The sequence below is a fragment of the Branchiostoma belcheri genome, unplaced genomic scaffold, assembly GCF_001625305.1.
Source record: "Branchiostoma belcheri isolate BF01 breed outbred unplaced genomic scaffold, Haploidv18h27 scaffold125, whole genome shotgun sequence".
NCBI classification, from domain to species: domain Eukaryota; kingdom Metazoa; phylum Chordata; class Leptocardii; order Amphioxiformes; family Branchiostomatidae; genus Branchiostoma; species Branchiostoma belcheri.
Window position 1 is genome coordinate 35,095 of NW_017802658.1, and position 26,128 is coordinate 61,222.

The 26,128-nt window shown below is 40.4% G+C and overlaps 5 protein-coding genes and 1 long non-coding RNA gene across 25 annotated transcripts in view; 3 read left to right on the plus strand and 3 right to left on the minus strand.

The window, feature by feature from the left end:
* Positions 1–2,524, plus strand: part of LOC109463355 (gamma-crystallin M1-1-like) — a 10,295-nt gene extending 7,771 nt beyond the window's left edge. Inside the window, exon 6 of the mRNA XM_019760127.1 lies at positions 2,328–2,524. Coding sequence (XP_019615686.1) covers positions 2,328–2,524 — 197 coding nt within the window. The remainder of the gene's footprint in view (positions 1–2,327) is intronic.
* On the minus strand, positions 2,011–5,764 carry LOC109463414 (small acidic protein-like). Its single transcript, XM_019760233.1, has 5 exons — positions 5,571–5,764; positions 4,789–4,887; positions 4,238–4,301; positions 3,636–3,707; positions 2,011–3,457 (listed from the first exon to the last, which is right to left on the minus strand). The coding sequence occupies exons 1-5, from the start codon at positions 5,631–5,633 to the stop codon at positions 3,216–3,218; spliced, it is 540 nt and encodes a 179-aa protein (XP_019615792.1). The 5' UTR covers positions 5,634–5,764; the 3' UTR covers positions 2,011–3,215.
* Positions 5,765–6,581: 817 nt separating this feature from the next.
* LOC109463409 (conserved oligomeric Golgi complex subunit 5-like) lies at positions 6,582–13,451 on the minus strand. Its single transcript, XM_019760227.1, has 9 exons — positions 13,254–13,451; positions 12,650–12,832; positions 12,064–12,214; positions 11,370–11,482; positions 10,607–10,775; positions 10,040–10,143; positions 9,469–9,658; positions 8,957–9,048; positions 6,582–8,332 (listed from the first exon to the last, which is right to left on the minus strand). The coding sequence occupies exons 1-9, from the start codon at positions 13,449–13,451 to the stop codon at positions 7,091–7,093; spliced, it is 2,442 nt and encodes an 813-aa protein (XP_019615786.1). The 3' UTR covers positions 6,582–7,090.
* An 898-nt stretch (positions 13,452–14,349) lies between these two features.
* Positions 14,350–26,128, plus strand: part of LOC109463379 (epidermal growth factor receptor kinase substrate 8-like) — a 64,948-nt gene continuing 53,169 nt past the window's right edge. For 19 of the 20 annotated variants that reach the window (XM_019760155.1, XM_019760152.1, XM_019760154.1 and 16 more), the window contains exons 1-2: positions 14,350–14,544; positions 14,921–15,021. In XM_019760155.1, coding sequence (XP_019615714.1) covers positions 14,930–15,021 — 92 coding nt within the window. In that variant the 5' untranslated portion in view covers positions 14,350–14,544; positions 14,921–14,929. Of the gene's footprint in view, positions 14,545–14,920; positions 15,022–26,128 lie in introns of those variants that run through there. The other variant, XM_019760160.1, reaches the window with a different exon arrangement.
* Positions 19,285–22,765, plus strand: LOC109463381. Its single transcript, XM_019760173.1, has 3 exons — positions 19,285–21,093; positions 21,235–21,324; positions 21,438–22,765. Exons 1-3 carry the CDS (start codon positions 19,288–19,290, stop codon positions 21,447–21,449), a joined length of 1,908 nt encoding a protein of 635 aa, XP_019615732.1. The 5' UTR covers positions 19,285–19,287; the 3' UTR covers positions 21,450–22,765.
* LOC109463384 lies at positions 22,190–23,336 on the minus strand. The gene is made up of 2 exons (XR_002139823.1): positions 22,760–23,336; positions 22,190–22,571 (listed from the first exon to the last, which is right to left on the minus strand). It is a non-coding gene; the product is annotated as an uncharacterized LOC109463384 (long non-coding RNA).

Sequence of the window (26,128 nt, forward strand, 5' to 3'; positions counted from 1 at the left end):
GGTTGCAAAGTGCAAAGTTGATACAAACTCTCCTAAGGCCACATCCATCTGATTTGCAGGAAACATTTCAGTGGGCAAATCCAAATTAAAAGCTAATACTCTCATCTAATAGAGTGTTGCTACCTGCACTCTGTAATCATAAAAAGAAAAAGAAAATTTAATTTACTCTCTTGGCATTTTTTTGGCAAAACACAACATTTTGAACACAAACTGGGAAAAAGGATGCCCGACAACTAATTGATTGAACCAATAACTGAAAAAGATATTTGCATGTGGCCTTTTGAACAAAAAAAAAAACATCGAAAAAATTGGCCCAAGAAACAACGACTTAAATTGATGTGGCCTAATTATTCAACATCCCTTTGTTAGAGTCACTAAAGAAAGGCGACTTTGTGCTCTTTGAGATTACATAATGCCACCTATATGTACTCAGCACAACATTCAATTCAAGAAGTCAATATTGTAATCAGGAGAGTTTGATTTTAACAAGAATCCATCTTAACACACTGGTCAATTAAATTTTGGAATGTATCATCATTTTTAAGTCAAAATCCCTGAAACTTTAAAATTCACCATACAATATGATTCAATCTCTTTTAACTCATATACATAACCTTTCAGTACAGCTGAAGTTACAAATTCTAATTTGTGTGATTGAAATTCAGAAACAGACTTCCCAAATTTAAACTTACCAGTGATCTAAGTTACTTTGAATGTCATTCCTAACTGTGGAATTTGTTACTGCTCCAGGATAAGTGAAAAAGAGAGAACCTGTACATGTGTATATATGTTTCAAACACAACATCCTTGAAATGATCTGCTTTAAATGCAGCATTTAAAACACCATTGATTGAAATGTTTAACATCACTACATGTACATGATCAACAGGTCATACCATACTGTAAACAGCAACATCGTGTATGTCAGAAATTCCAGAACTTGTGTCTTCTCTAACAAGAGGCACATGGATAGGTTAGTCTTACTACGCCGGCAATGTACAGGCTAACTAATGTATGTAAACTGGCCATCACTATACTAACGGCTGGTAACTGAGTATTAATACTCTACATACTGTTCAACAGTTTCTAATTCTACTGGTATCTTAAAACAAATAATGGGTAATAAGCAATGCATTAAGAAATATCATGTCGTTGCTGTCGTTGTTACTCAACTCGTTGTCATCTTTTAAATCTAACATCCAAACATCTTGTCATTGACATTCATGAAAACTTAGAATAAAACTTGCAACCAAACTTTTCTGTCTTTGTCCTTATTCACCTTCAGTATGACAGGATGATGTTTTGTGCATGGGTTTAGAATAAGAGAAATTGTAAGGTTTATAAAATTTGTCAACATTACAGTGGAGTGAAAGATGAGCTACATGCCCCCCTCCCTTCTTGAGATGCAATTAAAAAGGATCTTAGTAAGATATGCACAAAGAAGAAGACAAGTACTTAGTGCATCATTTATGCACCAAAGCAAACATCTGTCCCATATCAAAGTAAATTGGTATAGCCCAAGTAACAGTTGTCACATTGGAATTAAATAATAAAATTTCAAATACAAAAATGAAGATAACACGTTACCTCCGTGAATAGTTTCATCAGGTTGGTAAGGCACTGAGTAAAGTCTCCTTCATAGCACTTGGCCCTTCGCAATTCGTTGGTATCAAGTAGGAGTATCCAAAATATCATTACAATAAAGTTAGAGAGAAAAGCATGCTGTTGCCAATGTAGATTCCTAAAATACCGTTACCGCATGCATCAAATTTAACATAAAATGGCAATTTTCAGCCCAATGAAATGAAAGTGTGACCCATTAAAAAAACAGAAACTGTTAGCTTTTTTTTTCTTTTAACGCAACCTAAACTAACCTGGTGTGTTACGCCGAAAGGCGGTTATACCGGCTATACAGATACAGATACAGATAAACGCATTGACATAAAAACACAGTGAAGCAACCTGTGGTAACTACAGTTGTAGAATTATTTTACGTCATTAGTCAGTTTCAAACTTATTCGGTTCATTTGGATACAATCTTTCAGCATACAAAATACAAGTACATCTCTGGCTTTCTTGCAATGTTTGATAGTCTGTAGTATACTAGAACTAGGGCCGGTCGCTACAAGTAGCATAATTGTGTAGTTCTGGTGTACAACTAGTGAAGACGAAAAATGCTGAAGTACATTATCTAACATCTGCTTGGAGACTACTATGTGCTATCTACTAAAGGGTGAAATTGAACACATTAGTAACTGTACACAAGGCAGTTCGCCACAAGGCACCTGCCTACATGACACATATGTTCAAATGGCTGTCACCCCCAGTGTTCAGAGTTCGTACTCGCACTGCTACGAAACAGTTCTACAGCTTCGACCCTCACATGCTGGACACTCCTAAAGCACATGTGGAATCCTTCAAGGGCAGCCTGCAGTACCAAGGGCCTGTCCTGTGGAACAGTCTCGCTGCTGATCAGCGGAAACTGACGTCAACATTAGCATTTAGAAAGAAAAACAGACTGTAGACTAGTGGAGAGGACTGAACTTGGAAAATGAACTGAATGTGCCTATAATGTGACTGTGTTGTAACGTTTTTTTTATATTGTTGAGTTTGTAATTTTTATGAATGTATGTTTTAATGTATGTGCTGGGGTAAGGCACTGAGTATGATAGAATGAACAGATGAAAATCAATGCGCGTGCGGATGTCATCCATAAAATTAAGTCAATGTGGCCTAAATGGTTTTGTCACAGAATAGTTTACAATATGTGACTGTTCATTTTTCATTAGCACTCATCACAAAGATATTTGAAATACAAAATTGTACTTTAAATTAGTCAATGGAAGCCCATCTTAAAAAGGACATGAAGTTCAAAACTAGAAAATACATGTATCTTGTACTTGTAATCAAACAGCTTTGAAACATTGTTTTGTATCTTAACTCTTCTTTATTAATACAAACACAACATACATTCCTATTTTCAAGGACATTATCTCTATATAAAATGTCCTTTTATTTTCTAATTCTGCGGTACACAGAGAGGATCTTACAGTGATTTCTTGATTGGTGACAAGTTGCAGCCACATTGTTATATCTGAGTGGCATGATTATATAACAACTGTGATTGAAGATTTTCGGACTCATGCCAAATTACTAGTACTTTGCAATTAGTTGTCATATCCTAAGTTACGTATGTGTCACCTAAATGAAAACCACTACAATTCTTTACTTCTATGATCTTTTTCAGTTTCTCCTTTTTCTTGAGTAGAATCTGGTGGCTTTGTAGATAAGTCAGTGCCCTTCTTTTCTTCCTTCTTCTCTGTCTTAGAATTGGAATCATCTTGAGATTGAGAAGATGTGGGGTTACTTTCTGCACTTGGCTGTGACCTCTGACCCTCCCCATGATCCTCTGGTTCTGGTTCCTGGTAGCCCAGCCCAACATGGCGCCTGGCTTTACCTGACCAATCAGAAGAGAGCATTATACCACCAGTTAGTTCAAATTTTCACGATTGTACTTTTGTATGCTGACATTGTCTCATTATTCACTGTCAAATGCCACTCTCTCAGTACAAATGTGTCTCATTGGATTAGGGCTCCACTAAAAATAGGAATAACTTCCAATAATACAGACTTACCTGTAAGTTTGCTTTCCAGTCCCTGTTGGAACTGATGTTCTAGGTCCTGCTGCACATGTCGCTCCTCTTCACCTACATTGTACACATAGGCAAAACATATAACGTTACACCCTATATATGCTCAGGGGCAGAACATACAATCTAGATCAGGGGTGCCACAGTATACATTGCAATTTTACGGAATACAGTGCAATTTTACGGAATACAGTGCAATTTTACGGAATACAGTGCAATTTTACGGAATACAGTGCAATCGTATTATTATACAGTGCATTCCGTATTCTGTATTCCGTTAAGTTGCACTGTATACTGATACGATTGCACTGTATTCTGTAAAATTACACTGTATACTAGTACTCTGGCACCCCTATACGTGTCCTTTAAACTGTTTAGTGCTTCACACACTTAGCCTGGTTACCAAACCTATTATAGCTCCCGAGTCCTACATCCTTTCCACAAATCCTATTTGGACTCGGGAGCTACAATAGGTTTGGTAACCAGGCTAGCACACACTGGCTACCCTTGCAACTCAGCCCTACTCGTATTTGGCTGCAGGAGCTACCTCTGTATACAATTGATAAATAAATAAGATGTAAACTCACCACTCCGAGAATGAACCAGGAGCTTGTGACTTTCTCCGATGTGGATCTTGCCATGATGTTCTTTCTGAAATACAGGAAGAAAACATTTCAAAGGTACCGCCAAGGTCTAATATCCTACATATTGATAGACTTTTGTTTCGAGTTTTATTTATTTATCTAAGTTAACGTTATATACTAACACAAATGCCATGGTTTGAGACCTGGCTACCACTTTTTGTCTTTTACTTTAGCTCTGGCACATTAGGTTTTGGTTTGGTTTTCTTTTTAATGCCCACGATCATGATAATGATCATTCTGGCATGCTCACTTTCAACTGAGTGAAGTGAGGAAAGTCCTGTAAAGTGCCTTTCCCAAGGGCACAAGATCGGTGACAAGGTAGGGTTCGAACCCGGGACCTCTTGGTTCTGAGCCGAACACACTACCGCTACGCCACACGACCCCATTATAGTATGCCCAAGCCTTGAGTCAAATAGCTTATTAGTCATGTAAACAAACAAACAAATAAACAAATAAACAAACAAACAAACAAACAAAACAATCTTACTACTCACCCTCTTGCTGGCACCCATTAACCTGAGGAACTTTTGTTTACGTTGATCATCGCCGAGGTCTGCAGACTCCCAGCGGTTAGCTGAATGGATGTCCACTGACTACATAGGAACAAATGTGGATTGCAGTATGAAACATCAACCTGTACATAGTCAAACTGTTGCAGTTTTTCAACTATAGTCAAGACACTTCCAGCTTCACTCAAGCACGAGGCACCAGGAGTTAAATACCTAGAGAGACTTTTTGACTCTGAACTGAACCACGCGAAAACAAGCACCAAGTGACCAAGTCTAGCAATATATTAGACGTTAAACAAGGACAACAACATAGTCAAATATTGTTAATGTCATATATATTATTATTTACAAATGTTGAACAGCATCAAACAATTAATATTATCATTGCATATTTATTTCTAACACAACAAATAAAACTCAGCTGTCTATGCAGATCAAAAACAATTCCTGGGGCTCAAATAGTTCACCCGTCTTGAAAAATTATTTTTGTTTGCAAGATACTGTATACAACAAGTTAAAAATAGCTGCAGCTGTTTTGGTACATGTGTAGAGAAAATTAAAATTTATGGATAAAACCCAGAAACAAGCGAGGTTAGATTAATAAAAATAACCCCACGACACAATTGGCTATAAATCATTTAAAAGTATATAATGTACTGTACAAATGTACTTGTAATTTTTAATCTAACTTAATTTTTAAGTGATGAGGAGTGCGTGATTGTGCCCCCTCCCCATTTTTTTGTTCCGAATTTATTGTAAATTCTCACCTCTGAGGACGGCGCTTGCCTTTTTTCGCCCCTCCTGTCATCCTTCGACGTTTCAGAACTCATGTTGGGTTACGTGTTTACTGAGATAAAGGTCAAAGTTTGCACAGAAGATAGGAAAAACCTGATTTTCTTCCTCTACAGCAACACAACCAGACTTCCGTCCACCATCTTTGTATTTTTTCACGATGGGAGATACCACTGGGCTTTCCCCAAGGGGGGAAATAAATAGAAACATAACATGCAATCAAGCAGCAAGCAAGAAATCTAGCGTCAATAGTTAAATATTTAGTAATGACTATATGTTGAATAATTTTGTTTTCGACATACTGCTTTTAGTGATATCTGCTGGACATATTTGGAGTTAAATAATTATGTCCTACCACCACATTACTAGTGGACTCTACCAGCAAAGAGCAGAGGCTGCGCAGCAGCGACATCGTGCAGAACTACTTAGTACTGCAGAGCAAGGTTAAGTCATCAGTGCATTGACTAAAAGTACCACTGTAAACCAAGGCACTTCAAATGTTACCAAGGCACTTCAAACGTTACAAGTACTAGGTGACGTTTCTATCAAGACAAAGGGGATTTTCAAATCATATCTTCAGTGTAAGAGACATTTTTTATCTGATTAAAATTAATATATTCCTGGTCGATATGACCATCTGTTCCAAGAGGATCAGTGCAAAAACTACTACCTAATTGAGGCAAAGCACAATTCTTATTTGGTTGGTAGTATAGTGCTAGTCCAATGTAGTTTTACCATAGCTCATTCTACTGGCAAGCACACTGGGTTACCCTTACTCTTCAAGTGTGATGGGTTCTTTTATGTGCATGGATGTGCATGTGGTTGGATTCCCAAAACATGGGAGTGAATGTTTTACCTTCTCTACTTTAGAGAAACCGTGAATCTAACACCTGAATCAACAGAATTTGACTCATAATATCATATAGTGAGCTGCAAGAATTAAGCACAAACAGACATTCTTTACTCTTGCCATATGTATTTACGTAAGACCTTGGTCACTTTTAATATGATGAGATAATCTATTATAAGGTGGTAGATGCAGATGCTCCTCCACTGAAATGTGTGCACCTGATTGTGCATGAAGAAAATTTTGCTCTCAAAATTATCTATTGTATCACATACATGTTAAGTTAACACATGTTCAGACTGCAATTCAGCTATAGCTTTGACCTACCTGTAACAGAACCAATTTTACACCTGGAATATCATACAGTTTTTTCTATAACCACATGAAATGCAATACAATGTTGCTATTAGTCTTAAAGCATTTTTTGTGACCTGTATATGAAATCATACATAAATATACATTAAAGACCAATAAATTCCCCCAAAAGAATGTACATGTAACCTTAACACCGACATATTTCTTTCACCATTTACAGCATGGTTTTTATTATAATGCAACTCTTTATATGAGGCCCATAATTACAAAGTATGATGATGAAACTACAGGATTGCTGTGATGGTACTACAGGCAAAAGCCTTCTGGGTAACATTACCCAGCAGCCTCCACTCCCTTCTGCAGCATCTGAAGCATGATGGGATAGATGGGGGCAAACTCCCTGCCTTGCCTTGCCCTGACTGCCTGCACATACGCTTCTAACGTTCCTTTGAGGAAGTGCAGCCTTTCTTTCTCGCTTGGATGTTCGTCCAACCATTGCGAGTACTGCGGAATGGTCCATCTGGTTACCTCGTAGGGGGATTTCAGTTCTGGGGGACCGCGGGAAAATAGGTAATGCAAGGCAGCGCTGTACGGGATAACCTCGCCCAGTGCGGAACTGGAAGCGACGTGATCCGTGCTCTGGAACAGGAGGGGCCTGAGAGCGCGTAGCAGCCGGTACGGTTTCCCCAGGTCCGATATACGCCGACAGAAAGGGGTAAGTGCCGACTCAACCTGAGCGAAATCCGCAGCCAACCTCATCTTGCCTCCCTCTCCCAGAGGTCGAACGAGTCCAGCGTGGCGCACAAAGAGTTCTACGGTACGGCACGCGACTGGCTGGAGGCTTTCCATGACAAACTCTCTGCACTCGAATTTGGGCACGCAGTCGGTCCCGACACGAGCAATGAAGTCCTGCAGTTCCCTCATGAAGCCCGAACTGGACGCGTCGGGCGTGCCGCCATCTTGGACTGGCCCGGAAAAATCTTCGTGATGCATGGAGAGTATGATTGCTTCGATGGACTTGGAGATCGACTTGAGCATGGGTTCTAGTGAACTGTTCATGAGGGCGGCGATATCTTTGAGGGCGTTTTGTATGGTTTGTGTAGCAGGAGGGGGGAGCGTGGTGACCGTTGCCAGCACTTTGCTAACAGACTGGTGCAGCTGGTAGAGCGAGTTCACGACGGCGATGTTCGGGTTCTGGCCAGTCGTGATCATCGTGATGTCTTCATCGTTGGACAGCAGCTGTTCCGATTTCGCGCAGTACAGCTGCAGCGTCTTGGCAACGTTTTTGGCGACCACGATGCTGAGCCCGATGTCCACGCTCGCAACGTTCAGCTCGCTCGATATCGCCTTGATGATCCCGTCAAGCTCCTCGTGGGAAGGCGTACTCGTGGCGCTGGAAGGGAAGACGAGGTTGATCGGGTCGAAGAGCCGTGACAGCGAGCGAGAAAGGTACGCGTGCTCGAATGGTGACAGCGTCGTACGCAGGGCTTGTTCCGGGTCAAACTTCGCTGCCTCCTGCCCATCGTCTGTGACGTCATCTTCAGCGCTCTCCACTATTCCCAGCAAGTCTTCACCCTGAAAAATAATAGTGACATAATTATATTTACAGTTACTGTATAAAATATTTAATGCTAAGTAACAGGTAACTGTGACAAATGTATAGACTAGAGCTAACTGTTACAAGATATTCCAAAGTACAAGTTAAAACGACAAACGTACTACTAGTATTTTTTAGGAAAAAATTAATACCTCATTGAATGTACATATAATGTATTTTTTAGAAGTACCATTAGATGATATATTTTACTTTTAGGTGTTACATGGATGTGTTTCTATTTTGTATTTACATACATGTATATCCTTCTTAAGCCCTACCAAGTCAATTTGTTGGTTCTCAGATTAAAAAACAAACAATGAAAAAAGAATCCTTTGGTGCACTCAGTATTATGGAGTAAATACAGTGACTGTCGTATTCAAGTTTTCCTCCCTGCCTCTGATTTTTATGGTGAAATATAGCATGATAAAACATGATAAAATGTTTTATCATGCTATATTTCACCATAAATGTCAAAGAACTAAGAAAATAGGGTGTGGACTTCCTGAACATATACATGAAAATATTTCTAAGTGAATTACAAAAATTACAAAGTTACAACATGTTATAGCCCCTGAACTAGGAGGTTATGAAAAAGACCAAACCTGTGCATCCTCTGCAGCGGCCATGTTTGCTCGATACTGCTGCATCCTCTTCCAAAGGTCATTGTACAGTCGTAACAGCTTTGGGTACTCTCCTAGATACATGTAGGACAGACAGGGGTTCAGTCATAGACTGGCAGGTCAAGAAAAGTAGAGTGCCATCATTTCATGTTACTGCTAGATTTACGTCTTTTAGGTGGAAGAGAATTCGTTTTCCAACTAGTACTTTCCTGATGAGCCTATTCAGTCAGTTTGAGTCTATTTTGAAATCTTGACTTCTGAAACACTTTTTTCTGCATTTTTAGTGGCAACTTTTGCTCAGTTTAATGCAATCTTGTTCCATATCTTAACACACCGATTTTTGTCTGTGAAACATAATGGATTAGGCAAAATGTTTGTCCATCACGAGCGTCAAAATTCTGTCAAAAGACAGACACTGGCTAGGACACTGACATACGACAGTGCAGGAATACAGAAAAAAATGATTTTAACATCGAGCCCTACAAACAACGTACCTTCGAAGGCCTGTTTGAGGAAAGTTGATGTGTCCGCCACCTGTGCGAACTCCTGGGTCAGGATGTGGGTGATCGCCTTCCAGAAGGAGTGCATGATGGGAGGTTTTCCGTCCTTCCGCAGCTCGTCCATGAAGCAGACGTGAGTCACGGGGTCGCGCTTCTTGGACAGAACCGTCTGCAGGTGCTGGACCTGGAAATACAGTGTACAAAATACTTTTTTGAACCAGGTTGCCCATCAGAATTTTAGGTTTCCCCACCTAAAAAGTTACTACTTTCCTCAAATAAAGTAATGTTACATACATAAGCCTTTGACAATATTTCTAACAGCCTTTAGTAACTTGATTGATACTAGTAATAGCCATTAATACCTAAAATTTAAAAGCATCTGTCGGCTACAGTGGTGCAAGCCAAGTGGGCATGATTTCGTGGGGAGGGGGAGGGGCATTCTTAAAATCCAGGTATGGCTACCTTGGTTCAAAAATAGGTTGCCCCAAGTAAAATTTGGTTGCCCGGGGCAACCGGGCAACCAGGTAATTTGCACGCTGCTTCCCTAGCCTACACATATCTGTACCTGTGAGCAGGCTGCATAGATATGATCCATGAGTTTCTCCAGGTTAGTCCACAGGGTGGCCCTGAACATAGCTGTGTTCCCCATGGCTGGCATGGCTGCTCGACCTGTAACATACATGAGATGCAAATACTAACCAGGGTAGTATTTCTTTCTTTCTTTATTGGCAATGACAACAGATCAATACACAGGTTATCAAGGCAGTGGTGACAGACGTCAACAAATCAGACCATTGGCCAGGTCAGAGGTCACTGTTTGGAGAAGAAGAAGAAGAAACGAAGCAAAAACAAGATGTTTTCCTTCTGTAATAAGCAAGGTTTGTCCGTACCAGGCCACGTCAACAAATCAGGCCATTGGCCAGGTCAGAGGTCACTGTTTGGAGAAGAAGAAGAAGAAACGTAGCAAAAACAAGATGTTTTGCTTCTGTAATAAGCAAGGTTTGTCCGTACCAGGCCACGTCAACAAATCAGGCCATTGGACAGGTCAGAGGTCACTGTTTGGAGAAGAAGAAGAAGAAACGTAGCAAAAACAAGATGTTTTGCTTCTGTAATAAGCAAGGTTTGTCCGTACCAGGTCCGCCAGTCTTCCTGCCCTGTTCAGTAGGTTGTTGAGACAGGGTTGTGATGTCCAGTGCCCTCCTGACCTCGGTCTGTAAGGTGTCCCTACGCTGGGTCACCACCCCGTCTACACGCTCCCACAGACAGCCCAGGTTATGGAACACCTGCAGGGCTGTGGCCACCTGGACAAGGTAGGAACAGTGTGTGTTAATGACATTAACACTCCTGACATCCAGAAAGTCAGTGAGTGGATCAGTCAGTGAGTGGATCATTTATCTGATGAAGGATGAAGAGTTCGAACGAAAATTTATGGTAAGTTCTCTTTTGTGTTGGCTCAACGTTTAGGGACATTACTAACACTTGTATTGAGGTACAGATGTACAAATGCAGCTACTTCTGCTGAGATTTATTTTGCATTAAATTTTAATTCATCTTGCGGTTTACTACCCTTACCAAATACCCTCAATGGTTTGGTTCATTCTTTGCTTTATTTCAATACCCTTTAGTCAGGGTTTAACATTAACCCTTGTCCTGCAAAGCCCATATATACTAATTATAAGTATATGGGTTGCGCATACACTTTTACCATGGTTTAACATTAAAACTGCATACTAAACAAAATACACATACAAATGTACATACATGTAATACCACATACACGTACACGTACATGGTCAGAAATGAAAGAAAATGCATAATTGCATGAAATGAAAACATAAGACATAACATAAAAATCTCTTGTCAGCCACCCATGTTGCTACCCCCCTCCCCCATACCTGCATCTGGTTGTGAGTCTGCATGCCCTGTTCCAGCATAGTTCTGGTCTGCTCCTCCACATCTCTCCTGGCTCTCTCTATAAATAGTCGGTCCTGCTCTATGGCTTCTATACCTGATAAAGGGAAAACATAAAAAAACTCAGAATACTGAAGATTCTTGGTGACGATGTAGTGGTGGTAGATGGTAGTAATGATTATGCAGGGCTCGAAATACTGGGTGCATGTGCACCTTAGTGCACCCATAATTGGAGTTGTGCACCCAATATTTTTCTGTGGGTGCACTGGTGCACCCAATTGTAGTATGAAGGATATTATTGGCATCTAAGTGTCAGAAAAATAATGAAAGCTTTGTTGTACCGTAGTACTTGTTTAAGATTTAAGTTAGCTCCCATTTCAGATTCAAGCTCAGAAAAGGAGCAGTAAGATCTGTTTTGTTTCATATGGTGCACCCAAAAAATTTTCTGTACACCTAATTTTTTAGGTTGGGTGCACCAGGGCCCCTATTCCCAAAAATGAAGTTCGAGCCACCCACAACCCACCACCTCCCTAGCACATTGTTGTATCTGTGGCTCTTGCATATCGATATCACAGGAGAAAAGAAAGAGTCACCTTAATGTCTATCTTAATGTTTCTGTATGATATCTTTTTATATTGACTTATTATGTGAGGGAAAATAACTTTTGTATTGACCTACCCGTGAGATCTGCCCCCTTCATAAGATAGTCTAGTTCGTCCAGGCTCTGGGCAGCCTTGGTGATCTCCCGCGCCCCGCCCTGCAGCTGGGTCTGCAGCCTGCGACTCAGGTACAGGATCCGGATTATCCTCCGCAGCAGATCACACGCAGCCTGGCAGGGATGGAGGGAAGAAATGAGACGTTAGTTAGAGGATCCGGATTATCCTCCGCAGCAGATCACAGGCAGCCTGGCAGGGAAGAAATGAAATACATGTAAATTGTAAGATATAAAATAAACATGTATGAGATTAATCTACCTGACAAAAACTATGTAACAGTTACCTGTAACTGTGCTGTGCTTTATTTTCATGAAACAAATTTGAGCGAGTAGAAACAGGTAAACCCCTGACTCCCAGGATGCCAGGAATTCAACCCGCACCAAATCCAGGCAGCCAGCAGCGAGTTCACGACACGAGCGCACTAACCACTACTCCAAAAGGTCTGGACCTGTTGGAATGGATAAGTAAGCAGCGCTTGAACCTAGCTTGAACCCTACTCTTACACTATTTGCATCCAATTTGAAAGAAATCCTAGGAGGTTCTGATACCTGTAACCTTGCCAGCTGTGCGGTCCGTGATGTGATCTTGTTACAGGGGTCGGCGATCTTGGTGCGTATCCGGTCCACGGCAGCCTGCAGGTTAGTGATGCGGGTCTGCATCATCTGTAACACGCCCTCCAACGACTCGATTCCCGTCGCCTGCACTAACAGGTCCTCATGGCGGGCCACAACCTGGGGAGGGGGGGGTGTTAGAGTTTGTAAGCACATTGGCAGAACGTACTGCACCTGTGTGGAACCTGTGCATATCACTTCAGTATAAGATCACTTTAACTTTGATTGAATTCAAATTTGAGGACATCATACTCTAGCATTCAAATCTTGTGTTGCTGCAACAGACAAAATTCTAAACATTGACCAAACATCCAACAAAAAAAAACGAGAAAAATCCAACTTTCGGACAGGTATGTTTGGGTGCTTTAAAGATTTTGTTGTGTCCTGCAAAGTTAATAGTACATCTGAATATTTTATTTAGTTATGTTACCTAAAGCTACAAAAGATCCTACCAGTGTAAAAGAAAGCTGTCATTGGGAAACAACCGCAAAGAAATCATACGAAACATTAAATATCGCCCCCGCCCCCCTCCCCTACTCACCTGGCTATGTAGTTCCCTATCTAACAGGTTGATTCCTTCGTTCAATTTCGCCAACTGCTGAGAAATCGCTATGCCATGGTGCAGAACGTCATTTGCGTGAGTCTTTGCGTCAAATTCTGCTCGAAGAAACGGACGGAAGACCTCGTCCTCTTCAAGTTTTCTCAAAAGGGCCAACTCCGATTCTTCCTGACCCGCCATGTTGGCACTAACCTCCACGCTGGCAAGAAGAACCTGCTATGCGTGTGAAAACCGCAAGATGGCGCTCTTGCACCGCACCGCACCGCTGTTTGAGTCCTCTGTACTCCGGTATGCACCAAGTGAATACGGGGTGAATGTTTCAGTATCTTTTCCCTTTCTTTCATTCATTTGGTTAGCTCCTCGCTTGATATTTCTTTTTAGACATTCGCAAGGATATGATTGCCATCTTGTGACATTTATCATTATTTTGAAAATATTAAATAACAACGTTAACTTGACAATCAAACTCACTAACTGTTATTAAGAGGACACACACTGCCATCAGAAACATCAGAAATATCATCAGTAAGAGGGAAATATTCAAGCCCTCTGCAGAACCTTCTCTAGCACGTACGGGCTGTGCATTTCCCTTGTACAACTTCCTGTATTCTTCTCAGTATACTGTTGGCAATTGCATATTGAGCTGGTGTGTTATGCCAAAAGGCAGTTATATAACGTTACAGCTATAAGATACAGATACAGAATTAAGCTAAATTTTTTAATGTCATTCTCCTGCGAGGTTTGAAAAGAAATTCACAGTGCAGCTGGTGTCTAAGACTCTAAGTAAGGTTACATGTAATGTTATTTGGAAAGGGGCTGGAATATTGTCAACCTGCCAGCTCAGCTGTTCGTCCTTGTTTCAAGAAACTAACGCTTTAACGATACCTTGTGGTGCTACATATTCTACGACTAGTTTAGACTTGTAAGTCTTCAATCAACACTGTTTCATCTGAATGGTACAAAATTACTTAAATATTGTTGATATCAAGTTGACTCCCACTAAAATGTTCTGTCATGCTCTTTAGCTACTACTTACTCGACCTACTCACCTAGGTCACATGACAAATCTGACCAATCATGGACGGGTGGTGATCTATCCCACCTCAGGCATTTTGGGCGGAGGTCTAGAGCCGTCACGATAGAGAGACCGTCTTATTTCCCGGACCCGTAAGACGTTTTACAAGACATTTCTTGCCTCCTTCGTCGATCAGACAACAGGAGAAGACTTCCAGAAGGGTTTCACGGCAGATTCGGACCCTGTGTCCTTTCCCAGGTGAGTTGAGCGACGTAGTTTTGAGAAACGATCTGTTCAAGTTCTTCGCTCTCGCCCTCCCTCCGGTTTCCCGTCATCTGAATCTGACTGTGACCAACGTGTTTGATTTGTTTATGCGCGGTTGTCATCGCTTCCTTAAATCTTCTCTGCCTCTTAAATCCTATCTTAAGTACTAAAGAAGTCGTTCTCTACCACAGTGTCTTTATCTATCAATCGCCAAGGTGTTAAAATGATACCAAAACTAGGTCGTACTTTCCAGAAAATGTTGTGCAAAATTATTTATTTCGCAACACTTCCCTCTGCGTCACTGGTGTGTCTCGTTCTTTTTTGACGGTCGTCTTAATTTTTTCCTTTTTTTTCTTCCCGCCAAAACCAGGGCTTGAAAATGAGGAATTACGGAGAGTATGATCACGACGATGGGTTCAGTTCGTACTCGGACGAGGCCAGCTTGCGAGGTCGCAATAGCTCCATAGCCAAGTAAGTGGGGCCATTTGTTTACCTAGGGTCAGTGGTTGGGACTGTCCCAAACTGGGAGGTAGCTGTCAAATTATCACTCAAAATTTATTTATGTCAGGATTTAGATTTGTTGGTTTTTAATCATGCAAGATATCCCTCATGAGTTACATGGTCATTGTAATAATAAATAGGTAAGAAAAACAGTGGTTGAAAATTATTATCCGAATTTGTGGGACTGTCCCAATCTGGGAGCTGTCAAATTATCACTCAAAACATTGTCACTAAATGGCTTCATAATTTAAAGTATTTACGTTAGGATTTAGATTTGTTGGTTTTTAAGTATGCAAGGTATTCCTTGTAAGTTACATGGTCATTGTAGAGCATTGTTATGATAAATAGGTAAGAAAAACAGTGGTTGAAAATTATTGTCCCAAACTAGGATGTGTCTCTTGTGCAAATGCCAATTACTCATAATGTAGGGCTCAAATGGATTATAGATGCATATCTTTGAGACAGTTTTTCTTTTGAACATGCAAGTTACTTTGGTTTGTAATATATGTATAAGTGGTGTTTAATTGAATTCTTAATTAGGTATTATCTAGGTCAGTTTAAGCCAAATTAAGGTAAAACTGGTTGTTCCTGTCTTAAATGTGGGAATATAACTTATGTAGTTGTCTATACAGAAGTGGACTATGGAATCTTCATTTTCTGAAAGCTGTGCTTTCTAATATAAGAAATATTTCATATGTAGTACTGTAAGTGTAACATATGTAGTCCCAAACTCAGGTATTCAAATAATTTAAGAAAATGTTATGCAAACCACAATGACATCACCTGGTTGATGAATCACCCTTAATTATGACACCTTAAGGTGTTTAAGGACCCTAGTCCCGCTACCATTAGAATCCCACATTTTGCACCAGACACAAGCAAGGCAGCGCACTGTTTAGCCTTGTACTAGCCATTCAGGAAGTCATAGTCTCAAATTTCTTCCCTTGGTAGTTAGCGATAGTTGATATCTGTATAAATCGCTGGTATTTTGCATGGTTTGACTGCAAGTGGCTGATGCAAGAACAGATGTAAGAAGTTTTCTCTGCCAGAAAGACGTTGGAGATTTACTTGAGGCTCCTTCTAGCATTTTGGTTTGAGGGTCAAGCAGTACTTTGTCGGTGAAACCCTATTTTTCCCCCATTGTTTATTTTTACGCTCCACCAACCCGCAGGTATTTTCCACCAGCTTTTTCTTTGACTTGCGAGTTTCCAACTTGTAACGTTACACTCGGAAGACGCTTGGTTTCTCCTTGAGGATTTTGAGACTTGAACGACATCTTAGGTGATATTTGGAGGTGCAGGGCTAACAGGTGTTTTGCAGGACAGGTGGTTAGTGTGCAGGTGCGTTCTTACAGGTGTTCCAGGCGTCAGGGGTCAGGTGACGTATAAGCACAGGCGTGGTTCTAGTATACCTGCACATTCTCAGTCAATAGTGTCACTTTTTGTAATGTAAACATGGAATTATTTCTTTTCTCATTCAGTTATTGGCCAGTTCTTGGCCTGAATAGGCAGAAAAATATAACAGAAATAAACTAGAATATTTTTTTTATTAATTCTTGTCAAAGTGATGATAGGCACATGTACATAAAACCTTTGTTGATGTTCACTGAGTGTAAATCATTGAGCACTACATGAAAGAATTGAATTCTAAGACCTACTTATCCATCTTTAGAATGACTTTTCAACTTATGAGAGGACAATGTGTTCTTTGTGATAGAACAGGATTTATTTTGCCTGTTTTAATTCTACTAATTTACCTCTCATTATGCATAAAAGAGTATGGTCTCTAATTATAAATAAGGCTATTCATAGTATTACTATTACTGTATTAATATCACTACAATTTAGTACAAATGACTGTGAAATTGTAGTTTCTGATAACCAAATGTGTTTCTGTGTTTTCCACTGAGCGATATTAAGATACCCGCCTTAAGGGGGATTTAAGAACCCCAAGAGACTTGGGAAAGAAAGGGGATTTTCAGAAAATCAGGTGATGAATCCTTGTGTGCCTTGAATACTGGCAGATTGAGGTCAGTATTAGAAGTAAGGCCACAGCAAGTAATTTGTATGGATGACATCAGCGCACACATTAATTTTTGCCTGATTTTGGAAGAAAAAAAAAGGAAATTTTGTTGCCTTCTGACATTGATCGACATGCCGAAAATGGACAAAGATGTCTGTTATGTGGATGGCAGATAATTATGAAGAGAGGAGACAAGAAAAGGCTCTGATTTAATGTTTTGTTTCTTACTTTGATGCAGTGATATGTGATGCTGGCTGTGTATATGTGATGTTCTCATGATCACTGAATCAAAACCATTTGTACAATTGAGTCAAAATTCTAAAATGTAGGAAGCCTGGTTTTTCGACCCGCCTTGTTTTTCTTTCGCCTGCTCGCATAAGATTTAGAGTCTGCAGAGGTTGTCATCCATAAAATTGACTTGCTGTGGCCTAAGATGGCCATAATGTCAGATGTCTGGGTCCAGGGGTTGCAATTGTTTGTAGAGGTCCCCACTGTGTGATTTGTTGTGGGGAAAGAATAATCGTTGTAAAGGATTTTCATCCATGTTAATGACTAAATCTATGAACTGGTATGTGTCAAAACCCAAGATTGCATCAGTAAAGTATTGTATTACACAGAATTGTAGTCACCGACATGTTTTTCTGAGATGCTGTAACTACTAGACATTCAACATCTTTACATACGACGTAACGTTAAACCTAAGAAAATATTTGGGTGCACTGGTGCACCTACAGAAAAGAATTGGGTGCACAGCTCCAAATTTGGGTGCACTAAGGCGCACATGCACCCAGTATTTCAAGCCTTGGTTTTCAGACCATGATATGTCACATGGCACGACACGAGAACATTTAGTTTTACTTTTAGTGTCGCCCAGTTCTCATCAGTTTTTCCACACTGCCATCCATTGATTGCTATTTTCCATTTCCTGGCTATTGTTTCATCAGTGAACTGGGAATTTGGAAAGGCCTTCATTTGTGGTACATGTGAGGCAGAAATGGGACGTATAACAAAAGCATTGAGATTTTATTATGTCTGGTATATATGTAAAGCTAAAGGGCACTCAAATGTACTCTTTTGCTTAGCTTGGAGGGAAACAGAATTTGTTTTGTATTGTTGCAATTGTAAAGTTGTAACTATAATATACATGTAAGAGTTTGTTAATCATTATACATGTACATATAACATCCATTGACCTTTATCCGTCAAAGTACCTTTATCCGTCACGCTAGAAAACGGTGTACAGCGAGAGATATACCAATGCACTATCAGTTATCCCTTTAGGTATGCACAGGTTGAACACCCAGGAGTTCAGTACCGTGCCGCGTGGGACTTGGCACTCATGCATACGAAGAGGACGAGGTCAGACAATTATTGGCCTTTATTACGACGGCCGAACTACGCCGTGGGAGGGAGACATCGTGCCCTTGTTTACAGGAATAGCAGACAAATATCGCTCGTACCTTCAGTTTAACATACTGGTGAACAAGAAAGCTTAATAAAGTTTCCTTTCCTAACCTTAATCTGCTGGCGTGCTGTGATTTATCAATAAAAAACGTGCTCTTATTGCGACTACATTTCGTTATTTCCGACGCAAATGGAACGCCGCCATGTTTCTTACCCAGAAGGCTTTGGGCGGGTCTAGACTTAGAACTTCGGACGACAAAGGTTTGTAGTAAACATTTTTTTGCCTTATTTTATTGTATAAAGGGATGAATAAGGTGACAATTTCGTTACATTATGCTCTAAACGCATTCAGGGACTCAGAGAGACGCTTAATATGTAACTATAAAAGGAATAATGTGGATTCTTGTTGCGATTTCGATATGGATCGCTAGATGGCTCCATTTTGAATTAAGAGGACGGTGTATTTCAAGGTTAGGTGAGGTATTGTCCAATTTCGGACTGTTGACGCCACACAGTATCGCTCCATAACTTTTCCGTGTGCTCTGTTTAATGTAATACAGAAGTGATAACAAACTGGTAGATTTTTGAAAATGAATGAATAGCAAGTTGGTTACCATTCAAGGACTTTGAGAGCCATAGAACCTTTACGTTGAACGAAGATTACTCATAATTAAGATACTAGTAAGTTAAGATGGCTGATTTGTTAGTATAACAGAATAAATGAATGAATGGTCGGATAAATGAATAAAAGAATGGCACTGCATTCCACCAATGTTACCATATAATGACTTACAATAAAATTTTCAGAACATGGAAAATTCGAGAAAAAAACGGAAAACCTGGGACGCAAACTTAATGCAGAGCGTGTTAGACGATGTTAATGAAAATCACCTAACGCCAACGCAGGCTGCCAAAAAACATGGAATTCCCCGGACAACCCTTACTGACAAAATAAAGGGTAAAAGTCAAGTGAACGCACGAAACGGAAGGCCACACATCCTCTCCAAGGAAGAGGAGGAAAGTCTGGTGTTTTACATCAAATACCGCGTTGACAGGGGATTCCCCATTAGTAAGAAGGCGATTCTCTCACTGGCCCTGGCAACCCACTTGCGGCGTTGTGAAGAGATGGGAATGACACCCAAGGTTAATCGGAAAAAGGGGCTGTCTCAAAAATGGTGGAAAGGGTTCAAATGCCGTAACAACCTGACCATAAGGAAGCCTTCTCCGCTCGACCGCGGGAGGAAAGATGCTGTTGACGAGAAAGTGGTGAAAGAGTTCTTCGAGTTGTACAGAACAAGGATCAGCGACAATGGCTTGACAGGCCAAGCCCACCGAGTATATAACGTAGACGAGACGGGTTTCGATCTTGATCCACAAAAGAAGAACGTGGTAACGTTCAAAAAGATGGGGGCGCCGGCTGCTTCGGTAAGAAAGGGCACGAGAGATCATATTTCCACTATGGAATGTGTCTCAGCAGACGGAGGAGTCATCCCGCCTTTGATAATCTTTTCAAAGGCCTATCCAAGTTCAGCATACCGGTTGGAGGGGCCGGACAACGCGGTATACGCTACAACGTCATCTGGGTTCATTGAAGGAGACATCTTCGTCCAGTGGCTGGAGAGATGTTTCTGCAGGTTCTCCTCACAGGAGAAGCCAGTGCTTCTACTCATGGACCAGCATAGCGCGCATGTAACCCCCAAGGCCATCGACTGCGCCATCGCCAACGATATCATACTGATGGGTCTACCCCCCCACACAAGTCATTTTCTTCAGCCTTTAGACGCACCTGGAGGACCCTTCAACACAATGAAGAGTACGTTTGAGGATGTAGTGAACGAAATGCGCCTGGTGAGACCGAACTTCTTCATGACCAAATCAACTTTCCCAAGAGTCTACAAAGTTGTTCGGGAGAAAAGCTTGTCAATGGCAGTAGTAAAGACAGGCTTCCGAAAAACAGGAGTGTTCCCCATCGACCAGTCTCAGATAAACAACCGTTGGCTGACACTGAACAGCCTTGAAGTCGCCGTAGGAGAAGAGAACAGTGCAGACAACATGGTAGAAGAAGAAGTAGAAGAATCACAAGATACATGTACCTACCAGCTACTCCCCGAAGAGGAGGAGATACTCCAGATGGCGAAGGAGTTGGCTGATCAGGAAGAAGTTGTCAGCAACGAAACAACAAAGAAAGTTCTGCCCGTGCACGTGACATCACCAACATCTGAGGTGTATAGTGCCAATGAGAACCCGTTTGTAAAGGCCGGAATTGTCCCGTCGTATGTTGCTGACCTACTAACACCCATACAGGAGTCGCGTCAGCGCAAAGTGAGGAGGGTGAAGCCTAGGGCTATTGTCTTTGATGAGAAGTACATAGCAGACCTGAGAAAAGAGGCAGAGGAGAAAGAGGAACGCAAGGTAAAAGAACAGATGAAGAGAAAAGAAGAGAGGGAGGAGAAAAAGGAACGCAAGGTAAAAGAACAGATGAAGAGAAAAGAAGAGAGGGAGGAGAAAAAAAGGAAGAAGACTGAAGAAATGGAAATGAAGCGAGCGGAAAGGCTCCAAAAGAAACAGAAGCAGCAGAAAAAATCAAACAAGCCATCCGCAGGAACATCTTTGTCGGTAAGGAATACATTGACGTTGAACATTTCTGATCAGTCGCTTGAAGATTGCTCAATTCATATTCATTGATCCTACGAACGTACACATGACTTCTGTCATTTTGACATTGTCTTTAATAACCTTACCTTGATCCTCGCTCAGAGCACCAGCCCAGCTGAAGCAGCCGCTAGACCCCGCCGTGTGGCAAAGCGGCCATTGTGGATGGAGGATTTCACAACAGAGTCGACAGAGGTTTGTACACACGAATATATCAGCGTCTGTAATAGGACTTGTGTTTTTAATGACTTTCGCCCGACGTTAAAGAACCAATTTAATCCCCCCCCCCCCCCAATTTCTGTTCTTAGGATGAAGGCTAAGCGGGATCGCGCAACTACGTCCCAGGAGACTCACCACTCACGGTGCTACCACGGTGTGGGTGTGTTAATGCGGACTGGTATCTGTCGAGCAAGATGAAAATGTGGTTCCTTCCGTCTGCACCAACATCGTTGTTTATGCTTACGAGATTGCTATTCGTGCTTCATCCGCGCCGCCATGCAAGAATGGGCGAATTTCACTTCTCAAACCATTTTAGTGTTATATTTTCAATCGTTAATTAGTTATCAATAGTTAAAAGTTAGGTGACATTATTACATATTACACAAGATTCTCAAGGTTAGTATGAAATGCCATGTTTACATTGGGAAATGTGTCGTTTTATGAAGTTGTTTTAGCGTTTAAAGTCCCGACCGGGCTTGAATGTGGTGTTAGGGTTTAGTATACGGCAAATTTGTTCTTGAGTAAGAAGCGTCAGTCAGGATACTATGGGATAAAACCATCAACAACCTTCTATAATTTTTGGTTTATCGATCGGTATTGCCTGTAAAAAGAAGTAATGAATTTATTACTTCTCCCATTTGTATCTGTGCGACTAAAGTTTAAAGATATTAGACTGGGGGTTTGGAAGGAAAATAACTTCGTAGTACGGTAAATAGATACCAGTCGTCTATTGGTAATGTAATAATGTAATTACACGTGTATTCCTTGTATATTTGTCTATGTGCGAAATCAGTAACATCATTACTGGAATGTAGAAACAAGCTTGGAAAAACGCAATAAGGCTACTAGACTGACAGAACCATTTTATTGGGAACATATTTATACAAACGAAATGCAATGTATATTACTAGGTATTACTGAAGGGAAACGTCAAGCTTCAGGACGCAGAACCCCCTCTTCACGTAAGCTTCCCTCAGCTTCACAACCAGGTCTTCAATAGCGGCTCCAGAGCACAACTCTTCAACTGCCAGCCGGTCGGTTTCCCGGACCCACCCCACTTGCATCCAGTCTCCGTCGACCAATGCCGAGGTCATGATCCCAGCCCTCGGTGCACCTGGGCGGTGGTACGGCCGTACCCGGAGGGGCGGGGTCTCCCCGCACTCAAACATGTCAATCAGCTTCTCTGCGTTAGAGCAGTAATGGAATGTCTGCAAAGTCAGTTTCTATAAACAAAACAAAATATCAACGTCAAACCTTCGGTTAAGGTCAAGCCTCTTAAGTATGACTTTGTCTCGATATACTGGCCTCCTTAGGAGATCAAGTTTGTATAGACCTTCAATATTTTTTGCCATGGAAATTGATCTAGAAGCTAAACAAACTTACCTAAAACAACTAAAACACATCCACTTACCATTCTGGTAGATAAGACCTTGATAGCGTAGCTTGCACATCAAAAAAATTCTGTCAGAATCGTTCTGTCACTGTGATTGTGGCAAGCGCAAGTGGCGGGAAAATGGGGTGAACCATTGTCGCGAGTTACTTTATTTTTATGTGTGTCCCTTTGATCTTAAAACAGCATGTTGAAACTCTGCATATGTTGATAAAAATAAAAGTACCTATACTTTATAGTTGATCTTAATAGTAGCTGCAAACTATGGAGGAGTATTCGCCTGGTAGGTTGACGTTCCTCCATTCAGGACCCCCGTTATGAAAATGGAAACATCAAGCGGCAAGCGACTCAGCCGACGATCCCACTAGTCTGTGTGTAGGTGTGGCAAGTCAGCACACTTTTACACAAGTAAGATTATCAAGCACAAGTGTTAAAAAATAAAGCGTTTTATAGTATTAACACAATGAAGTCTTCTTAATTCTTTCCTGGAACAAGCATTGGAGTTGTAGTCGCTCCCGCCGCAGCTATTTGCTCTTGGTACAGGCCGATGACCTGTGTTATCATGTTACAGTTTCCGGGTCTCCGCTTCCGCCTGCTTGTTAGCATGACTTTACCGACTGTAGTGCAAACCATCGTCAGTTACTCGCATTTAATAGCTGTCGCAGGCCCCCAAGGATTTAACCAAAGGATTTACAACAGCCACGACTCGGCAGTGGAACGTAAGAACGAATCTGTCGCAGGACGATGTTTTTCGGGACATTGACAGAGAACAGAAAAAAACGGACATTTTTCAACGCTGAACTTTCGTTTTGCCTTATCCAGACAGCTTGAGTTTCAGACACTCTCAAACCACGGAAAAAGAAATAACAGTCCTTGTCTAAAAGGTAAATAACAAAGAGAGAGTTATGACGAGTATCTTCGTGACGGATAAAGGTTCATCTTTTTTAGAACATGCCTGTCTCCAACGCAATTCAGTCGTGTTTTATTCAGTGCGATAATTTTCTTACAGAGGCATCAAGGAGACAGCAAAACGCATTCAACAAAAGGGGCAAAGGTACTCTATAGTGTCAACATATAGCGGGGGAAGAATGCTGTTTGATCTTTTTATAAAGTGGCAACACTTCACTATTGCTGATATATGTGACGGATAAAGGTCAATGGATGTTACACTTCAGTTTCCATAACATATTAAGCTAGTAGCATATTGATATTTTTTGAGGTACAATGTGACTCAAATTACAAGCATATGCACATGGTTATTGTACTAAGTTGTAGGCCAAAAGAGACAAAATTTTCATGTTTTGAATGCCCCATAAGATATTATATCATCATTGATTTGGAATTGGAGCTCACTAAATTTTCCTACAGATTTTGTTATGGCAAACTGTTCAGATATTTATGTCCACTTGAAAAATTACATGGTCAATAATCTTGCATGCTATAAACATACGGTTTTCCCACCTGCTGTAACTACTAAAAGGTATGTGGAATTTGAACTTTGTCAAGTAGGTGTGGCAATTGAACACTGCACAAGATGACAGAAAAAAACACTCATATTTTTACCACTAGTTGCATTGACTATGTTAGAAAAGATACAACAAAAACAGAAATGCATGTTCAAGTTGAAAATATGATATTTTACTTCTGATTTACATTACTTTACATTGTCTTGCACCAAACCTACATGTAGTAAACATGTCAGATCAAAATTAACAACACTGTAAGTTATGTTTTTAATATGTTACATATTTAACAGTATGGTCTGGTACTCTTCGTATTGTAAATTTGCATACAGGCATAAGGTATAGAATGTTACAAAGTGCATTTATTAATTTAGCTTTCAGTTTCAAAATGTAACTTGTTTCTTTCTGAATTATATATTGAATGTGTACATGTCCTTATACTAGTTATAGTGTTCATATTATGTAACCCTAAAGTTTACCTTTGTACATGTATATGCACATATGTTCTATCTGTAGCCCTTTGAAATACAAATGTGTATTCTATCAGAAATCAATAGAAAGATAGAAGAAATTTGTTTTCATGCTAAAATCATTTAGAATATATAATAGAACATAGAAAATATGTAATACTCGTTGCAGAGTTGACTAAAAACAAAGTTTGACCTTCAGATTGTTTTGACACGTTTGTTGTTTTATTTAGAAACATGAATAGAATGAAAATTTTTAGGTATCAGTTGTCATTGGGAACAGGACACAGTTGCAACGAGCTGGATGTACAGGAATGTTGTCAACATAACATTTGTACACTACTTGGGTATCAAAGATTACAAAGTAATACAATGTAACACAACATCTATGGTAATACTATCATTCTCCAAGCAGATGCTACATGTAGGTCTGTCTGATTTTGTATTTTATATATGTCCAACATGTAACATGTGTCCAACAGCCTTTTCTGAGTTTCTATGTCCATCTTCAAGGTCTTGGGCATCCTCTTGCTATATGTATATACACAGCTAACGGTTGATGAAAATGCACTGCTAAAGATGTACATGTACATGTACATGTAACATCTGTGTCCATAATATCACCAGGGTCCATAATATCGCCACCTTGAGAAACAGTGTGCTTAAAGATATTTTTACTGCAACATACTTTTGGTATGCACTCCTTCACACATCAAATGTACATACCTAGGGTATGTTGCAGTAAAAATATCTTTAAGCACACTTTTTCTCAAGGTGGCGATATTATGGACCCTGGTGATATTATGGACACAGATGTTACATGTACATGTACATCTTTAGCAGTGCATTTTCATCAACCGTTAGCTGTGTATATACATATAGCAAGAGGATGCCCAAGACCTTGAAGATGGACATAGAAACTCAGAAAAGGCTGCAAAAGACAGAATAACAGCACACAAACAATTAGTATGCATGTGAGCATGTTTTCCCCCAAGGCTCTTGTATGTCCATAGAAGTGTTAATAATGATGACAGTGACAACCAAGAATACCCCTTGTATTACTTGTCCTTGTAATTTCTATCTTTTGCATTGACATTTTATTACAATTTACCTAGTATAGGCTTGGAGTCTTCAACTAAAGTCTAGTACTAGTATTTGATTCATTTTGGGTGCGGGGATTTTTTTGGGACACAAAAGTTTATGTTGTCAAGAAGAAGTTTTGTCATTGTATTAACAATGTTGAAAGATACAGGTAAAAGTCTTAATATCATGTATAAATTTGTAACTGAATGCATTAAAGCAGCAATAAAATTATCAGGTTCGTATCGCAGTAGGCTAACGCTTATCAGGAAAAAGTTGATGCTGTTGTTAGATACTCTATATCTAATCTGGGAATCGTGAAATTGCCAATTTCAGACAGTCACACAGTCAGAGACATTACCTCAAATGCTACTTATCCC

Coding starts and splice junctions, on each gene's coding strand:
- LOC109463381 (XM_019760173.1), top strand. CDS start 19,288: ATGGAAAATTCGAGAAAAAAACGGAAAACCTGGGACGCAAACTTAATG. Junction 21,094..21,234: donor CCGCAGGAACATCTTTGTCG/GTAAGGAATACA, acceptor ATCCTCGCTCAG/AGCACCAGCCCAGCTGAAGC.
- LOC109463414 (XM_019760233.1), bottom strand. CDS start 5,633: ATGAGTTCTGAAACGTCGAAGGATGACAGGAGGGGCGAAAAAAGGCAA. Junction 4,888..5,570: donor GGCAAGCGCCGTCCTCAGAG/GTGAGAATTTAC, acceptor GTTCCTATGTAG/TCAGTGGACATCCATTCAGC. Junction 3,708..4,237: donor CCTGGTTCATTCTCGGAGTG/GTGAGTTTACAT, acceptor TGTACAATGTAG/GTGAAGAGGAGCGACATGTG.
- LOC109463409 (XM_019760227.1), bottom strand. CDS start 13,451: ATGGCGGGTCAGGAAGAATCGGAGTTGGCCCTTTTGAGAAAACTTGAA. Junction 11,483..12,063: donor GAAGGGGGCAGATCTCACGG/GTAGGTCAATAC, acceptor TCCCTTTATCAG/GTATAGAAGCCATAGAGCAG. Junction 10,776..11,369: donor AGACTCACAACCAGATGCAG/GTATGGGGGAGG, acceptor TACCTTGTCCAG/GTGGCCACAGCCCTGCAGGT.